At 44.7% G+C, this 19,967-nt stretch overlaps 1 protein-coding gene and 1 long non-coding RNA gene across 2 annotated transcripts; both read left to right on the forward strand.

Annotated features, from left to right (window-relative positions):
• The first annotated feature begins 6,533 nt into the window (after nt 1-6,533).
• Nucleotides 6,534-8,318, forward strand: LOC133923706 (uncharacterized). The gene is made up of 2 exons (XR_009910654.1): nt 6,534-7,269; nt 7,405-8,318. It is a non-coding gene; the product is annotated as an uncharacterized LOC133923706 (long non-coding RNA).
• Nucleotides 8,319-15,319: 7,001 nt separating this feature from the next.
• Nucleotides 15,320-16,578, forward strand: LOC133925196 (heavy metal-associated isoprenylated plant protein 39-like). The gene is made up of 3 exons (XM_062371078.1): nt 15,320-15,540; nt 15,654-15,729; nt 15,944-16,578. Exons 1-3 carry the CDS (start codon nt 15,529-15,531, stop codon nt 16,222-16,224), a joined length of 369 nt encoding a protein of 122 aa, XP_062227062.1. The 5' UTR covers nt 15,320-15,528; the 3' UTR covers nt 16,225-16,578.
• Nucleotides 16,579-19,967: the final 3,389 nt, after the last annotated feature.

The following is a 19,967-nucleotide window of genomic DNA, read 5'->3' on the forward strand; positions in this document are numbered from 1 at the left end:
TCTTACAAGATCAAAAAGAGCAGATCTCCAAGAAAACAAAAATTGATAAGAAAACACTAAAAACTTATACCAAAACATGGAAGAAAAAAAGTAGAAGACTAGAAGGAGATAAACTCAAGCATATGTAAAAACAGTCTCTTCATTAAGCTTAGACGAACGTCTAGTTGGCTAAATACAGATTATAAAGTATTTTTCTTATAAAAGTTCTGATCTAAATATAGGCTAAGCAATTCTCTCTCTCCATATAACACAAGTGAAAGGCTCTCAAAACTCTCCAAGATTGTCACATTTACACCAGTCATACTCCTCTATTTATAGGTCTAGTGGGCTTGCTTAACCCATTAACAATCTTATTCCTAAACCACATTTCACTTTCACTGACATCCCTTTCGTTTAATTTTATTAACACGTCGTATTCATCTTTTATTATGTTATGTCATCATTGAGATAAGTACTCTTTGTGCCTATAGCGAAAGGGAGGAGGCCACCCTTATTATTCATTCACCCCCTGTAACCATGTATTTTACCCATATTCGATCGTACAAAGACCAGCCCTAATTGGTGCTCCGATCTCGTGTCCTAACACGGATTAAGACCCTCATTGTTAATCGCAGGTCATGATCAACCGATCTTTACTCTGATTTTCGGTAACAAAAATGAGCCGGCTTTTGGTCCCGGCCAGGGATGGCCACTGCGAATCCACGGCGCGACTGCTGTATACTTGTATGTGCACTGGACAGACGTAGTGCAGTGGATTAACAAAATACTAGAGCACTTATCCGCTATGGCACCAGCAGCCTGGTAGAAAAGTGTGCCGGATTAGAGCTAGTCAATTGCTGACTATTCAGCTCTAGATTGATATGTGCTTGATGGTTTATTATGCGAATAGTATCAGTGGACTCCAGCTTTGACTACCGTATTGTGTAATTGTGTCATAATTTGATCACTCTTAGATCATCTTCAACAGCTACTTTAAATTTTCATCCTCAAAAACACTATTACAGTATCATCTATCACTATTACAGCATCCCTTATTTTTTCATCTCCTGCAGCTACCCATTTTCTATCTTCTACTCCTCTTTTTCTCTCTCTGGACCCGCGGTCAGCCTCTGTGAACAGTATTGCTACAGTACTACTACAGTGTTGCTGCAGTACCCAACGCGTTTTTCTACCTCCGGCCACTGTCAGTCCATGTGAGCAGTGTTGCTACAGTACTACTACGCAAAAAATACAGACCCCTCCCTCTCCGCAACACTGTAGCGTCACTGGTTTGCACTGTAGCACTAGATGGAGTATCTGTTGGAGTGCAACTTCCGGTGCTAAGTTACTTTACGGAGTACTGTAGCACTGCATACAGGTGCTGCTGGAGTTGACCTTACTAGTAACTAAGTAGTTCTAATCTAGTGGAGTGTTTCAAATCTCCATTCTTAATTCTTCCATTTGCAGGTTGGAATCACTCTCTAGAATGGTCACTTGCTCAAAAAAGCCTTCTATATGTATGTTGAGGGAAGTAGATTGAGTAGAGTCATATTTGTCAAAAAGAAAAACGTTTGGTTGATTGTATCTGTCTAAAAAGGTTAAATTGAATTTCTGTTTGGTTGATCGAATCGGAAATAGTATGCGCAGATATGAGCTGAGATTGTAATTGGCTTTTCGTATAAAGGTAGTTTTATGATAGTGACAAGTAGATCTATCTGGCATTAGCGTATGCAAAAGCATACATCTATGAGACCAGACTATAAACGTAAATTTGTATCTGCTAAGCTAAATTGAAATATATATATATTAAAGATTATTCGTATCTATAGGATCAGGTTCCAACCAATCAGCCTATTACTGCACGATAAAGGAGTGCTGGTCGCAGGAATGCGTCGCCACGATAACTTCCTTTTGACGATATATGGTACGTGATAATCCTTGATCACACATCGATCTCACGTGCCGAGTCTGCTTCACCTTTAGCGTTGCGCACCGAGCACGAATCGAACGAACCGGCCCTCAACTCCACTCGGCCAAAATCTTCATTCCAATCCTCCGTGTTTGCCTGGCCGGATTCGATTGCTACGTACGCACTTGACAAGCTTTTACCTTTTTTTCCCCTATCACGTTGTGCGTTCCGACTGTTTTAAGGTGTCGTGGGCTTTTCAAAAGGCAAAGAAGGCCGTGTAACTTTTGGAATATATATACCGTACCCCTTTCCTCTGCCGTGCACTCTCAAACACCTGAACCGGCAAATATTGCTGATCGAACAGGCGTCCGAAAGTTTGGTGACCGTCTGACGAATGAACGCACTACGAAACAAACCAACGCAACAGGCACGATCTGATGCTGCTTTGGGCCACGTGATTGATCGATTGGGTGGGTGAGGGAATCGGATGAATTAACTAAGTTAATTCAAAGTGCACGCAAAAAGTGCGAGTTGTAGCCCTTGATCGCCATGTAGCATGCTTTGCTATTTGGTTCGCTTAAATATAGGGTAATTCCATTACAGAGGGTAAGTAATACCATTTCATTTGTATTTTTCTGACAGTCCGTAATCAGTTAACAGTGTAATCTGATCCCATCATCCACCGTAATCAGAAAAAGATGCATGCGTCGGCCCCCACTCAAGACGCAAACGGCACCGCATTGTTGCCGATAAGATCTTCAGCGGTGACAAGGACGGTAAGATGCTGAAGGCTCGAGGAGGAATGGACGGACGCATGAGATTGAATATGTATATAAATAAGTGTGAAATTATATTTTTCCCATGACTAATTGGTAGTATTTTCTTGCAGTGTTGCTTCCTAAAAACGGGTGCAGTGGATGCAGAGACCCAAGTCAACACGCAAGATGGCCGCGATGGGTAATAATACAATTAATATACTTATTCGAGTTTTTCAGAAGCTTAATGTCATCTCTAATAGATATTTTAAAAATTTATGTTCTATAACAGTATTATATTATACTTTATCTTTCAATCTTTTATAAACAGTAATACGATACTCCATCCCTGCAAATTTGCCGTTCCTCGTTGCTACAGTGATACCGGGCGTCTACTGTGGCACGATACCGGGCTAGCTGAGTGACATCCGCGCTGCTGCAGTGATATGCTGGCGTTTGCTACGGTACAAGCACTGCTGGGTCGGGTTAACTGCTGGACCGTAACAATCACTTTCTCGATCGGCAAAAGTCTAAAAACGTGTCACTCAAACTGGCGGCACGCGAGCTTGGACTAACCATTTACTACTAGTACCAGTGTAGCAATAATTTGCCCGGTTTCACTTTCACTTCCGTTAATGGGTAGCTGGCGACAGTGCTGCCACTAATCGGAGCCGAGCTCCCAAGTCCGTCAAGATGCTGTGATGGAACCCCCGACGAGGACGACGACGACGACGACTCGGCAGGTCGTCGCGGCCACGGAACCCGTCAAGCGGGTTGGCTCCCTGACCCGCGCGCGGTCTCGTCCGGCGGCGGGCGCGTTCCACACGGCACGGCTCCCTGCGGCAGGGTCCAAGGAGCGCCGGAACAGAGAGAGTGAACCAAAAAAAAAAAAAAACTCCAAAACATCCAACATTCCAGGCTACGTAATCATCGACTAGGCCACACAACGGTTTCGTTAACGCTGTTGCTTGTAATCCTGTGCTGTTCGTGTCTTAGCTTTGGATTCCAATAAGCCGGCTAGATAGCTCAAGCCCGGCATGTCAGTAAGCTCGACGCATGCCAGTTCATGCGGAGCGCGTCGTGTCCTAGTCTTCATGGAGGAGTGCGCGGTATGGCGAGGTCGTGGAATGGCTCGATCAGTTTGACGTTCATGCCGCGCATGTAGGGCAGTTAGCTGCCGAGTTTAGGAGGTCATTTGTTCTATTTAATTGCGAATACAAACCCAAAAAAGCTGCCAGTCATTGCAGCGAAAAAACGAGTTCGTGTTCCAGGTGTTCGTGTGCGTTCCTTGCGTTCTAGTGTGGTTCCGGTGCTCGTCGGCGACAGGGGCTCGCCGGGTTCGCCAATAGTTGGTACCAGAGCGGTTACGGCACTGGGGCCGGGATGTCGCAGCAGTCAAGGCCGTCGCAGACTCCTTCGTGTAGCGGACGCAGGCAGTCTCTGTCGCCGCCGCCACGGCGGCCACGGTTCCGCGATGGCGAGAGGAGAGTCGTGGTGGAACGCCGCGTCGTCAAGGATGTCGGGTCGGCGGGCTGGCCAACCCTCACGAAGACCAACTACGGCGCCTGGTCGGCGCTCATGCGCGTCATGCTGCGGGCACGGGGCCTGTGGGACGCGGTGAACTTCGACGACGCCGATGACCTCAACGATCAGATGGCGTTGGAGGCCATCTGCAAGGCGGTGCCGGCTGACATGCTCGAGACGATTGCGAACAAGCCGAACGCCAAGGCGGCTTGGGACGACCTCAGGACGGCGAACCTCGGCGTCGAGCGCGTGCAAAAGGCCAAGGCACACACCCTGCGAAGGGAGTTCGACGCCCTCGCGTTCAAGGACGGGGAGACCATCGGCGAGTTCGCCGTGCGCCTCAACGGGCTGGTGCAGCAGCTCAAGACCCTCGGCGACGGCGACGACTACAAGGAGGCGACGGTCTGGCGGAAATTCTTGCAGGCACTGCCTCCGCGCTATCACCAGATCGCGATGTCGATTGAGACATTGCTCGATCTGGACGAGCTGTCAGTGGAGCAGCTGGTCGGGCGTTTGAAGGCGGTGGAGGAGCGTCACGATCTCAGCGGCGGCGGCACCAACATCGCGCGCCTCAACCTCACGGAGGAGGAGCTGGTGGCGCGGGTGAGTAAACGTCTGCAGATCTCCGGCGGCGGCACATCGGAGAAAGGCCAGAGTTCCTCTGGCGGAGGAAGAAATCGAGGCCGCGGGCGTGGACGCCCGCGCGAGAAGGATGGCGCCGCTGGCGGATCCAAGCAGAAGAAGGGCGACGCCACGGGCGGTGGCGACGTCGCCAAGGATGAATGCCGGTACTGCGGGTTCAAGGGCCACTGGGCCCGCGAATGCCGCAAGAAGAAGCGGGACGAGGCCGCACACCTGGTCCAGGCGGAGGAGGAGATCGAGGGCACCCTGCTCATGGCGAGGGTGAGCTCAGTGCAGCTCCGTTCTTCACCACCGCCACGCCAGATCGCCGCGACGCCGGGATCGCAGGTACGGCCAGTTCATTTGGAGGAGGCTCGAGTGTTCGCGCAGTTCGGCGGCGAAAGGAGGGATGACGACACCCGGTGGTACCTCGACACGGGCGCGACAAACCATATGACCGGGTCGCGCGACGTCTTCTCCGAGCTCGACGAGAACATCATCGGCACAGTTCGCTTCGGAGACGGCTCCGTCGTAAACATCGAGGGGCGCGGCACGGTGCTCTTCGCTTGCAAGACCGGCGAGCTTCGGCAACTCGCCGGCGTGTACCTCATCCCGCGCCTCGACACCAACCTCATCAGCATCGAGCAGCTTGACGAGGACAGCTACGATGTGCACATCGCGGACGGGGTGATGTGTATCCGTGACGAGCGTCGGCGGCTCATGGCGCGAATCCGGCGCTCCGGCAATCGACTCTACACCATCCAGCTTCAGATCGCGCGCCCGGTGTGCTTGACGGCGAGGCGCGTGGACGAAGCGTGGCGTTGGCACCAGCATTTCAGGCACGTCAACTTCCGGGCGCTGCGCAAGCTCATGGCCGGGAACATGGTGCGGGGCCTGCCGCACATTGATCACGTCGATCAAGTGTGTGATAGCTGCTTGGTGGGCAAGCAGCGACGCAACCCGTTCCCGGAACAGGCGCGACGACGAGCCATGGGCGGCCTCGACCTGGTTCACGGTGACATCTACGGGCCGATCTCACCGACAACGCCGAGCGGGAACCGGTACTTTCTACTGCTGGTGGATGACATGAGCCGCTTCATGTGGCTGTGGCTTCTGTCCAGGAAGGATCAGGCGCCGGCGGCGATCAGGAGTTTCAAGAACGCGGCGGAGGTGGAGTCCGGCCGCAAGCTGAAGGTGCTCCGTACTGAGCGCCGGAACAGAGAGAGTGAACCAAAAAAAAAACTCCAAAACATCCAACATTCCAGGCTACGTAATCATCGACTAGGCCACACAACGGTTTCGTTAACGCTGTTGCTTGTAATCCTGTGCTGTTCGTGTCTTAGCTTTGGATTCCAATAAGCCGGCTAGATAGCTCAAGCCCGGCATGTCAGTAAGCTCGACGCATGCCAGTTCATGCGGAGCGCGTCGTGTCCTAGTCTTCAGGGAGGAGTGCGCGGCATGGCGAGGTCGTGGAATGGCTCGATCAGTTTGACGTTCATGCCGCGCATGTAGGGTAGTTAGCTGCCGAGTTTAGGAGGTCATTTGTTCTATTTAATTGCGAATACAAACCCAAAAAAGCTGCCAGTCATTGCAGCAAAAAAATGAGTTCGTGTTCCAGGTGTTCGTGTGCGTTCCTTGCGTTCTAGTGTGGTTCCGGTTCTCGCCGGCGACAGGGGCTCGCCGGGTTCGCCAACAAATGCATCGCACGACTCGGCTCCATTCGAGCAACCCGGCAACTGCCTGCCTTCGTCGCGGCTTCCTGCAAGAACCGGAGTTTTTCACGTTGCCCTATCAGTGGTGGTGAGTCGGGAAGTCGTCAGTCCGCAGCCGCGACGTTGATGCGCCAGTGCCGTCCCACTAGGGCCTGCCCTTCGGCTATCAAAAGAACGTAGTGTCTTTTCTATTCCGTCGTTTTCATTTCGCTCCTCACTCCCGCTTCCGCTCCATTCCCCGCTAGCCATGCCCCTTCATTCCTTCGTCGTCCCGCATCGTCATTGCCACCACCCCTCAATACTCCCTATCTCACAATCCCCCAACCACTCCCTTCCCTCGTTGCAACCGATGTGGAGGGTCCCACCCCTTCCCACCGATTTGCTCGCCACCTGCCCGCTCGCCCGCACGCGCGCACAAGATCCAGACGCCACCACCACTCACCGATGAGATCTTTGTCCCCCGGTGCGATGAGGCTAGGGTGGAAGCCATGGAAGTGTCTTTCTAGGCCGGACTTCTCTCTCTCCCATCCCTCTAGCTGTGATGAGGGGAGTAGCACCACCAAGTCACTGAGGCACCCACCGGCCCCGAGCTCCTCTCCGTCACCGATGACTCTGACCTCTAGCCGGCCAGCGAGTACCACTCCGCTCCTGATCTCCCTCAAGCTATTGACGACATCAACCTCCCCAGGCCGCCGAGGAACCCACCATGCCGCGCCACCCCAGTTCGTCGCTGCACCGCATCGACGGGTCCATACCATCTTGCGAGAAGGTCGGTGAGGTCCGGTTCCTAGAGGCGCCCGCTCCCTCACCTGTTCTGAAGCCCTCGCCTGGCCGTCTCCCATCCCACTCCGCCATATCTCTCCCTAATTTCGTTTCATCCCCTTGATCTTCCGCCCTCCATCAGTCACTTCGTCTCCACATAGATTTGTGCCGAGGTGGAGCTGTCAGTAGGGATGGCCTGCAACAGAGAATGGTGGCCAGCGCGCACGTGTGAAGAGCCGCCACTACTGTCTGGAGTGCAAAGCAGCCATCGTTGCTGTCTGGAGTGCAGATCATTCGCCAGTTACTTGGAGTGAAGATCCGTCGCCGCACTCGGCAACTGCCGCTCCTCAACTGCAGCCGAGGTGGACGCAATTCATTGGACTAAAGCCGTTGTCTCAGCCATCCAACATTCGCAAGTACGGATCTAAATGCTCGACTTTGGTATGTTGACACATGAGACCACTAATGACTCACGGGCTGATTATGGACGAATGCAGCAATTTGTGGGAGCTGATTTGTTGATTTTGCAAGTTGGAAGTGTCTGATTCACTTGGTAGTCACAGTAGTTGCCGCATTCGTGTATGGTTAGATCTGGGGTTAGTGCTTGAGTTTGAGGTGGAATATGTGGTTAATTCAATATATGGTTTACTTGATTGGATTGATGTGTGGTGGATCTGATGCAAAATTGTTCACTCTTGTGCTAGTTTCAGGTTGAGAGCCCGTCACTGAGGAAGCGGACAGATTGATTTGCTATGCTCTGCTCTTGCTATGGTCATTTTAGATGAAAGGGTAAATAATATTACAATGAGATATTCTTTTGAAATCGAGATCTGTATTCAGTCCATTTGAGAAAAGCCATTTCTGTGTTGTAGAACTTTAATAGAGTTGTATTTTTTTAATCCAATTACCTAGATCTCCCAGCTTGAGTGTTGTGAATAGTTTGCAATAGTCGTAGCTTGTTCATACATGTCTTATCTTTTTTCGATAAGAAAACTAGCAGTAACATTATTCTATTGTATATCTTAAGCAATTGATGATAGACATGGGTTAAATAGTCTTAAAGTTGTTCTGCAAATAACACAAATGCGATAACTTGAGCAATTAAATCATGTGTTTGTATTATGTTATCCTTTTGCATCTATGACCATTGGAGAGAAATGTAAACAAATACAGGCAACTTAGTTGAAGTGTAAGCACATGAAAAATGCTTAAATGATTTCATTATTGCATCTATGCATCATCTTGATCTATTGGATCTCAAGTTTGCTATTTCTTTTGGGTTGTGTGTGTTGATCGAAAATACTTGTTATGCTCTATTATTTTGCCTTGTTCGTTACTATTTTTTGCATATAAAATCTTATGTCGTGTCAGTAGTTTGATTTTATGATCCAGGAGAGTATTTCTTGAGGAAAAAAGTGAGTTATAACATAAGCCAGAAACTTATTTCATGCAACTAAATAGTTGGAAATAGGCCTGAGACCTAAAAGAAGTGCTTATTATTTCTATTTCCAATTTTTTTGTTGCTGGCAAGATTTTCTTTGTTAAAATTACTTAATCAATAGTGGTTTCATATGCACGTTTGAATTATCATTATTGTTGCTACTATATGTTATATGAGTATGTGGTGAACAAGGTTAAAATTTCAATAAACGTAGTTATCATGCTGTTACTTATCACTACTATTGTTACTACATGTTACATGAGTCTGTAGCGAACAATGCATCATGTAATTAGGTAGTTATGCATTTGAGATCAACTCAATATACATCCATGAGATTAGAGGTGTTTAAAAAATGGGAGATTAGGTAGACTTTCAGAGATGGAGATCAGGTTTGACTAAAGTGATTGGTACCTTAGGATACAGTTCTATGTGTAACACAAAAGTTAACTTTGGTTGCACATAAACAAAACAAGGAACCATCTTTTGTAATACAACTAAGCAAAATAACTTAAGGGCATTCAAAGTCAACTTCTTAAAAAATTTCGTTGTGTATAAACTGACATCGTCTTGTAGGCAGTAAAATTCTTCATGCATATTTATTTGAGTGCGCACATTGGTTTTTCGTTGCAATGAATGGGCAATTATACAATAAAAAAAAGTAGAGGCTGCTCAGAGACGTAAGAAGTAATGTGAGGAACCGTTCAAATAATGTTTGAACTAATCATTAGGACGATCATTTTTTATAATCACGTATATAATGATTAACCAGAATAACATTCTGTTAGTCCCGGCATATGTTTACTTTCAGGATCGAAACACACGCCTTTACAAAAAGCACATCATCATAAGATATAATAAAGACTGGGTAATTAAATTAAGTTACAAGTCTTTAAGTAGATTAAATTTTACAACAAAATATATAACTCGAATATTTATTAGAGTAGTTACGTAGCAGAATAAGTTACATAACGACAAAAGATGGTTAGTCGTTTGCCATACGACGCCACCTAAAATAACAACACACGCGTAAAGTAGCAAAAAACTCAATCTTTCTCACCTGAAAATAGTACATGAAAAAAATCATTAGTGACAGATAATAACTAGCATTAATGACGGGTCATGTACCCATCACTCTTATCGATCACTAATAATATAGTGACGGGTCATAACCGTGACTCCTCATTAATGTTCAGTCATTAGTGATGGGTCATAACTGTGACTCATCACTATTGACTGAATATTAGTAACAGGTTGTAATCTTGAAACCGGATATTTTATCCTAACTTTCTTTACCAAAGGTCATTAGTAACGCATCATAACCATGACCCATCACTAATGACTAATTTTGCCAAATATCGTCGAGAGTTATAATTTGATAGGTGACACAGAGTGCATTTGGTAAACGGGCATAACTTTTGCATACAAACTCTGATTTTGATATTTTTTGACTCTACGACATCTACAGAAAAAGTTGTATCCATTCCTCCCCCACTTTGTCGGGTTAAGAGGATTTTGCGAGGCCAAGAATGACTTAGAAGATTCAGCTCTCGCTCCTAGAAGTTTCTACACCATTTTGTGACTGGCCTAGGATGATCTGTTACTATTATCATCAGTGATAAGTCATGTTATGATCTGTCATTAATGATCACTTATTAGTGATATGTCTATACCTAGTCCCGATCAGTAGTCATATTAGTGATGCATCCTTATTGGATCCGTCATTGATAGGACATTAGTGATGCTTGTTGAGCAGCCGCCACTAATATGGTGTCTCCTTTGCTGACTTAATCCATAATGGATACTTATAAATAGCCCGATTTCAAGGAGAATGTATATGAGTAATTAGTAAGGACTCGATCACAAAGGTTAAGTAACTTCGTATGCAAAAGTGATGTAAACTCAAGTGTAAGCATCTACTTAACCAAAACACCATTGTATCCTGAGATCTTCAACATAACAAAGCTATAACTTGTACCATATCAACTCTCCATCAACAACACCATCCATTTCCCGATATCGAAACTCTGTGATTGATGCAAATAGACAGAAGCATTCTCATAACCGAGGGCATGATAATTTGAATTATTTTTACAGCTTTAGGGGTATATCTTTACCCACACGACACGAGAACTATTCTGCTTGTGTCACCTACTAAAGTGCACATAAGAGGGTACCCGTGCCAACTTTTTCCAATTGAGCCCCGACCATTTGAACATACACCTATATGTACGGAGGTCCACTATGACTACTCCGGAGCATCCTATTTACGCATAAAGATATGGAGGTAACTAGAATTACTCCTTAAGCAAACTAGATACCTATACAAGCCTATTATGCTCATAACACCTTTACGATGTTACCTCTACAAGGCTATTATACCCACAACACCATAGACCCACAAGATAAAAGGTCACAGCTATAAAAGGTATTTGACTTATCTACTATTATATCGATATGTGGTAAGTACGGAAAGTGCTAAAACCGACTACAACAACGAACGATATTTAATCGATTCAAGCGAGCCTATTGCATCCGAGACTTCCTTCTCAAGCCATTCCTGTTGCCCGCCCAAATCTCGTATCATACTCACTGACTTACACATCCCATTATCATCATTGTATTTGTGAAATAAGAGTAATCCCTAATCTCGTGAAAGATAATTGAACCACCGTTTGACTTCTACCAATTACCTAAACCTTGCTAAGCATAATATACTCATTTTAAATTAGACCATTAAGTGCTTTTCCCCGGGGTTACAATGGATCAAAGGATAATAATACCAAGGAATGATAATACAATAATTAGTATCTACTCCAAAAAAACTCGATCTCGACTAACTAACATAAGTGACATGCATATAGCATATTTTATCAAATTAAAGACAACATATGATCAAAGTAATGGGTGCAACATGCTTAGATGCTTGTCTTGCTCAAGTGCTTCACACACCATATCACAATCAGGTTCCACCTCAAGAATACTCTTGTCGCTCTCTGGTTCGTCGATCGCTAAAAGAAATAACGGTGCATCACAATTAACGTGACGAAATGCTATGATACATGCATCAAATGCCATAAAAATTGAATGGGATATGAGGTTCTGAGTAAAGAATATGATACAACAAGAATCATATGAATTGAGGTATGAAAGCTCATGGTATAAAAGATTTATTTAAGATCTATTAAAAAAGGATCATAATTAAGCTAGCTATCAAGATTAAATGAGCTTCACAATTTAAATAGCACTTCAATACCAAGTATATTTTTTCTACATAGAAATGATCATAAAATGAATTTTTCAAGTGGTTTCATAATTTTAGTACTTCGCATTAATTAACTATGATTTAATTAAGCAAAAACACATTTAAATAATTAATTAATTATCAAAAAGTATTTATGGAGTTCCAAAAAATTTTAAAATATATTTAATACTCATACAAAGCTAACTCAACTAGTTTCATAATTTTTTAAATTCGTATGAATTAATTATGAAATTTACAAGATATCAATAAATTTAAAAAAAAATGCCTTATGAACAGTAGAATCCGGAGGGTCCGAATTGAACTCGGAAACAACGGGTACCGGAACCTCAGGTGAACCTCCGGATGGGGTTCCTCTATTAAAAATTAGTTGGGTTAACCCAGAACCTCAAGGTTGTAACCCGAAACCTCCGGGTTGTAGGAAAACACGAGTTTTTCGACGATTCTTCGATCGATTCGACTTACATGTTAACGTCTACCCACATAAGGATGTATTGGAACTAATGCATAGATTATAAACCTAATATACACACTCTACCAACACAAATCACTAGCTCTTGCTCATTCAAACATCTCGTACTAGCTCCATTTCATCAAGAACAAAACGGTGTTTCACAAAAGCAAGAATGTCGCTGCAAAAACCATCCAAAGCCAAACTAATTCTTCTATTCCACCATGGGAAACTTAGAGAAATTACCCAACATTTTTGTCAAGGTTGGTGACCGTCGGTTGGGGAAGAAATCAGAGGAAAAAGAGCTTGGAGAAGAGATAGAAGGCTGTTGAAATTTCAGTGGAGACGAGGTGACGAAATTGATTTGAAAATCACCCGAAACTTCATGCATGCGATTGAAATTTGGATGGATGGGAAGCTAGGGATGAGGAAAAAATAAAGGTACCACATGCATATCTCGAATCTCGCTGCTTGAGGTGGGATTTGGGGGAGAAATGGAAGAGAGTGGGAGAGGAGAGCTGCTGCCCTTGCTGCTGGCTCGGTGGGAGTAAGAGAAAGAGTGAGGGATCGAGTGGCGTGGGGGAGAAGTGAGGGGGGTGGGGCTGCAGCTGAGGGAGAGAGAAAGGTGGTGGGCAATCTTAAGTGGATCCCACTCGCTAGAGAAAGAAAACTATTGCAGCTGAAAATTTCTTTTCTTTCTCTCCCTATTTCGTTTTTCTCTTTTCATTAACCCAAACTGTGGTGCTCTAGTGCTCCAAAATTCTAGGAACTTTTGTGCCACGTTTACAAAACGAGATAAACCTAATTTGAATGGATTCACCCACAACGCATAAGTAGTGTTTAAACTAAAGGAAAAAAAATCTAACGTCAATATTTCAGAATACTTAGAAATTTTTATACTAAAAAAATAATAACAAGCACTTAACAATTAGACATGATATTTATGGTGCATGATTATATTTAATGACGTGATTATGGAATTAGGACGTAACATGCAAGTTGAGAAGGCAGAGAAGGAACAACAGGTTTTCCTTTGTGCTTTTAGTTCATAGCTGTGTACGGATTTTAGTTGGGCCACCCTATTTTACTAACTCAAATTGCATAGGCTGAAGCAATGAGGAAAATACTGGATATTGATTCTGAGAACAAAAAGGAAGAGAAGAAACAGAAAGAACGGGAAGAGAAGGTACAGATTCCTGAAGTATTGCAGTAGCTGTATTTCCCTATACGTTGCAAGAACATCATCTTTCTGGTTCCCTCCTTTTTCTCAAGAAAAGCAAGCAAGATTAGAAGAATACAGAAAAAACTTCATCCAGACTGTCATAGGGCCACAAGGAACTGTGGTTACTTTCCCTGAGAATATGGGGCTTCCAAGCATATTTAACTCCAAACCTGTCAGGTCACTTATTGCTCTATTACTTATTTTTTGCGCTTTCAATCATTTCAATTAGAGCACCCACAAGTTGATTAACTTTGCTGGTCATTTTACTTATATTTCATTCTCCTTATTTTATTTCATTTTATCAGTTATCCATATAAGTAATAGAAATGTGCGGACCCATCATGCACAAACCCATACAAGTACCGTGACTCCAAGACGAAGCTTTCGCTCTGCAGCCTGGCATGCTATAAGGCTGTCCAGGAAAGTGATGGGAGAAGCAAACATGATGAATTTGCCTTATGTGATGCAACCGTGACCTCCGGTAGGCTAGTAAACTGTATGTCAACATGGCTAGCTATCTAATGCATTAGTTTAATCTTTGAATGTATTTTGATTCTTAGATCATGGAAAATATTTTGACATAATTGCTTATTAGTGCTTAAAGCTGGGATCTGGATCAAGCATGCACTGCGAGATAGTTGTCAGAATCAAACATATCTATGTGGAAAAAAGATCAAAAATAAGTTGTTCGTTTTATTATGTCATGACCAAAATGTTTTAGGTGCTATAGATCATTTTGGGTTATGAACTTGATTGATGGCTGGCCAACATTACGTGGGCATTTTTCTTTTTGAACATCAATTGCATATTGCCTTGTTTGATCTTCAATAGCGAAGTGCACAGTAGTACCATGTTTCTATTTGAGTTGACACAGAGATCAGCAAACCATCTTAATCTATGGCGAGGACACATTCATCAATATATTTTGATTAGTTGTAATGAATTCTATGAGAAATTAAATAGTTGGGTGTAAAATTTTAGGACCGTTGCAACGCACGGGTATTTTACTATTGACCTAACAAAATACAACAATCTAAATTCTAATCGACTGGCAGCCACAGTTACATGATCGTGTATGGGTTTTGATCTTTGATCAGTCTAAAAGAAAGCAACTTTGCTGGTTTGGTTTCTTCACAGTAGGTCAGCAGCGGCCTAAATTAGCAATCCTCTTATGCGCAGAGAAGTCGAATTATCGATGAAATCGTTTCCTCTCGTGCAGTCCTAATATGCCTCCTACGTCGCCTCTCCGGACAGACGGATGGCCCTGCTTTCCGCCTTGCCAAGCATCTCGTGCCTTTGCTAACGAAGGCCATCGCCACCTCCTCCACCCACGCCAACAATGTCGCGTTATCATCGGCGTCAGTGTACGCAGCGCTGACGCTGGTGGGTGCTAGCGCCATGCTAGAGCATCTGTTTGACTTCCTTAGCATGCCCTCGGCCATGACCCTTGCCTCCTTCGGGCGCCATGTGGTAGATTACGTCCTTGCCCATCCGACCCCGTAAAATATATTTAAGTGTTTACCGAAAATATTTTTTAATACACTAAAAATCATTTTATAATTTATCTATTAATTATTTTTTTATGTTTCAATAAACTTTGTTTTTAGTTTCACCTTGCATCATCAAAATCTAAGACCGGCCGGTCCCACGGCCTCCACCCTGCTATAAATCCGAGTTGCCTTCGATCTCCCTTGCCGTCCCAGATACTAAGCCTTGTTCGTTGCCCATCGAATTCACCGCCGAGAGCCCGAGACAGAGCACCACGGCATCGCGACTCAGTCGATTTGTTTTGTGGCGTAAGCATTGCTGACTCCGTATAGCAAAGGCCGGCAGACATAAAGGCCGGCAGCTTTGTTCAGGAGGGTACAAGGATCAGTCCCAGTTGGGTAGGCTATGGCCGCCAAGGTAATCAACCACCTGAGAATTCTTGCTTGATCCGCAGCTGTTGTCTGCAATTTTCCAGCTCTTGATGGCTCATGCCCGTTTGCTTAACTGGATCGTTGTTTGTCCGGCTGCAGAAGATGGTGCTGAAGCTGGACCTGCACGACGACAAGCAGAAGCAGAAGGCGCTGAAAGCAGTCACCACTCTCCCTGGTACTTGATTGCCTCCTTCCTTTTACCTGCTCAAAATGGTCAACTTGAACAGAATTCGTTTTGATCGCGTATTTTAGCGCCGGCTGCGATGCGTTTGAACTGTTAGGTTACTATTGAAACAGAATTTCACTGCAATCCGCTAGTGCTTTCCTGTTTGTGTCTGAATTTGTTCTGAGCTCTGACGACAAGAACCTGCTGCGTCCCAAAACCTCAGGTATCGACTCGATCTCCATGGACATGAAGGAGCAAAAGCTGACGGTCGTCGGCTTGGTCGACCCCGTCAACGTCGTGGACAAGCTGCGCAAGCTCTGGCACGCACAAATCCTCACCGTCGGGCCGGCCAAGGAGGAGAAGAAGGACGGGGACAAGAAAGACGGCGACAAGAAAGACCAGCAGGCGGAGAAGCCGATCCTGCTATACCCCGCGTGGCACATGCATCCCCAGTACGTCGTCCACAGCGCCGAGGATGACCCCAACTCGTGCGTCATCCTCTGATGATCACGATGCTGATTTGGCTGTCTTGTTTGTACATTTGTAGCGGGCCTTCCAACCTGCAGCTCGATCGTCAGTGATCGCTGATCGGGACCCGATCCGGGTGGCGTTGCTGGGTGCTGTGCTCATCTCTATCCTTGGGTTGGTTGGCCCGTCCGCCCGTCGCTATATATGATGTAAGAAATATAGATGAGATCCAATATTTCTTGGGGTTTTAGGCTGCAGTGCGACTGCTGATCAGCCTGCTGCGTAGTGTGCACTGCATAGTACAGTATGTGTTTTTGTCCTTGTATCTGGATGTTGAGGCATGAAACCACAAAGTAAATAGTAATTAAACATAAACTCCAGCTTTCGATGTGTGAAGTTGAGTAACGACCACATGATATGGATGATGATGAACTATTATGAGACTCTGTCCATGAGGTTGATGTAAAAGGAAGGCATAATCTCTCGAATGATCTAGATGTCTAGAAATAGCACACAGTGGACCAAATTGGATGGGGGTAAGACAAGATAATAAAATGGTTGAGCACGGAAATACGAGTGAAGTGAAATGCAGATATATCAATTGTTTGTAAACTATCGCTTCTTTGAACTCTTCAAAAAAAAAATGATGTTGACCTTGGTTTTTAAAATTTTATGCTGTTGACCTTTACCAAGTAGTATGCACCTATAGAAAATACACTGAAAGTGCATCTAGCATTTATATATAATTTTGATAATTAATGATAATACCTATAAACTAACAATATTATTAAGAATTGTTAGTAGATTATTCCATATGTGATGTATGGAGGAGAGATATGTATGAGCTCTAAATGAATAGGGAGAGTGAAAATGTATCAAGATAAATGAGTTTTAGGTGATGCTCGGGTAAATAATGACAATATATATAGACTAATAATTACATTAAGAATTGTTATTACGTTATTCTATAGGAGATACATAAGTGATGAATCATGGATTTAAAAGACTATAAGAATATTGCTCGATCTACTTACTCGTGTGAATTTGATTGTAGATTCTCTGTAGATATACTTTAGACCATCACTTGGAATACACGATTTTATTTGGTTTGAGCTAGAACTCTTTAGACATTGTTTAATTTCAGTTTTGAGCTTATTTTCTGCTGAACCCGGAGGTTCCGGATTTAACCCGAATACTCTGGATACTATACAATCAGTTTTGAACCCAGAGTATCCGGGTTAACCCGGAGACTCCGAATACTGTACAATCAGTTCTAAATCCAGCGTATCCATGTCAACCCGGAGACTCCGGTGAATAGTATTTTTAGGATTTTCAACTAGAGTTTCCTTGCATATCTTTTGCTAGTTTTTGAATAATCTTTATCACTTTAGGATTATAACTTTTACACTTATTTAGTGTAATTGTGCATTAGTTGAGACTAGCATTTAGGATTTTTGTTTGTGAAAAATCCATTAGCTTTTTTTCACTACAAGTTTAGGCCAACGGTAAAAGGAAGTGAATTTTTGTAAAAACGCATATTCATCCCTCTCTAGATGACATTGTTATCCTTTCATACATATGTACACGACTAGAGCCTTATCTTTACCCCACTCCCCATCCCAGCCACCCATTCAGCCAGCTCTCCTCCCTATCTCCTAACACTAGCCCTAAATCATGATGGGGTCACACCAAAGATCCTCACCAGAGTGGATGATTGGCGGTGACGGCGAATCTTATTGTGGCATCGGGGGGCAGCGGATCTGAGTGAGGCATCGAGGGCGATAGCTACCACCAGAGGTCCCGTTCCAGGGGCGAGGCGGCGTCCTCGACTGCCTTCTTGGGCTCTGGCTCTCGCTTCCTGACATCGCCACGCTGGTGAGCAACATCGTGGCTTGCGAGGAAGCCTAGCGAGGTTGGTGTCGGCCAACCCAATACCTACATGAAGGCCATAAGGGTGTCGGAATGGGCCAACAAGTTAATGGGTCTCGTGATTTTCAGGGCCCGTGAGGGACCTACAAGTGCAAAATACGATACGTACCTTAAGCAAACTCAGGTCGGGGCCATGGCTCCGCCGGGCGGTTTCTACACCTGAAACCCCCCCCCCTCCCTCTTGCCGGGTCTGAAACCCGCAAGGCCCTGACTCGACCCAGCCCACTGCCATCCTTATCAGCATATGAGAGCTCAATGTTGCGAAATCGTTTATCTACCCTTGTTTGCTTCTATCTTTAATGCACACAAGAAGAAAAAACTAAGTTTGTGTTGTCAACCTTCATCGCAAGTAGGGAGTTAGGGCCTTAGGGGGAAGGTGACTGAATGAGAACCCTAGAAAAACCATCCCGTGTGATTGACGTGTGTCGTGATTGTAGGTTGTCTTTTCTCGTGATTTCAAAATTAGCTCACATGGGGTAGTGATGAAGCTCGGTCAAGAAACAAGCAGGGCCAGCACTTGAAAGCAATGAATTTCATGAGAAGATGTAGTTGTTTTATCATATTCAAACACCACATAGACCAAAGTCCAATACTTTATCTAATGACTTGCAAAATTGAAGGGGGCATGGCCCATGTTGGCCTTCACTAAGCTCCATGGTGGGAACTTTGAACAATGAGATGAAAATTAATCATGTTTCTCAAGTCTAACTTTCCAATTGAAGCTTTAATTTTTCATTTGTTTGCGGTGTTAACTATGTGCAGCACAAGGCTATAGGCAGGGAGAGGTGGTGAGTCGAACATCATGAAAAATCATCAAAGACACATAAACACAAAGGTGTCGGAGAAGAGAAGAGGAAAAAGAAAATCACCTAACAGTGTAAGGAAGAAGCTGAAAATGTCGGTTTGGTTAGCCGGTTATGCGGTGGACAATCTTTCGATTAAGCACAATCAGCAATAGACACAGAAAGATCAGAAACTTCATCTTCACTCAATTTGTGTCATCACGTATTTTGGACCCTGAAATCCAGCTGAGCTCGAATAAAAAAACCACTTGGCCCAATGAGTCAACGACCCTACATATGCAAGCAGTACCAAATAGTTTTGGATCACTATTTAGTTTATTTTCTTTAACTAAGTTAAATGGCAATAAATGTTTAGCTATTTTTTTTTATTTTAAGTTGACCGAGTGAAAAAAAATAGTCCAGTGGTAGCAGCTCACCGATAACAACGGGTCCGCGGCCACGTCACGAGCCACGCCCACACGCCCACGCACCAAACGCACCCCGTCCCGGTTCGCCTCGCCGGCCGGCCGGCCGGCTGTTCCAAAGCTTCTGGTGGCTTCGGTCTCCTCGGCCCCGTCGCGCCTGCTCTGTCCGCATCCGCACATGTAGCGCCACCGACCGCCGCGCCAGTGTCAGCAAGGCCGGCGAGCGAACCAAGTGGTCGGATCCTCATGCTTACCTGGTTTGCCAGGTATTTTTCCAATGCATTTTAATGCTGACCTGCTTACTAGATATTAATGGGTATTGGAACAAATATGGAATGATGGCGGATAATTTTTTTAGTTCTGGATTGTGTTTATATTCGTTGGGTTATGTTTATTTTCGGTGGCACTGACGGATACCTTGTAATACAACAGAGAGGCTGGAGAAAGAGCTCCACCAACTTCTTCCGCCATACATTTCAGAAGGAATAAGAGTAGTTCCTCCTGCACTTGGCACCGATTATGCCTAGTTTGGTGCAAAGATGATTAGCAATGTAGGGGCTTTGTTTGTGTTCAATTCATTGCTGATTTAGTTTCACTTTTACTAATGGCTGCTCGAACTTTAGGTGAGTACTTTCACCGAGGC

Source organism: Phragmites australis, chromosome 7, assembly GCF_958298935.1.
Source record: "Phragmites australis chromosome 7, lpPhrAust1.1, whole genome shotgun sequence".
Classification (NCBI taxonomy): domain Eukaryota; kingdom Viridiplantae; phylum Streptophyta; class Magnoliopsida; order Poales; family Poaceae; genus Phragmites; species Phragmites australis.

What these genes read in the sequence shown, in the direction of transcription:
- LOC133925196 (XM_062371078.1), top strand. An exon ending in AGCAGTCACCACTCTCCCTG is followed by an intron (nt 15,730 to 15,943) that starts GTACTTGATTGC and finishes CCAAAACCTCAG; the next exon opens with GTATCGACTCGATCTCCATG.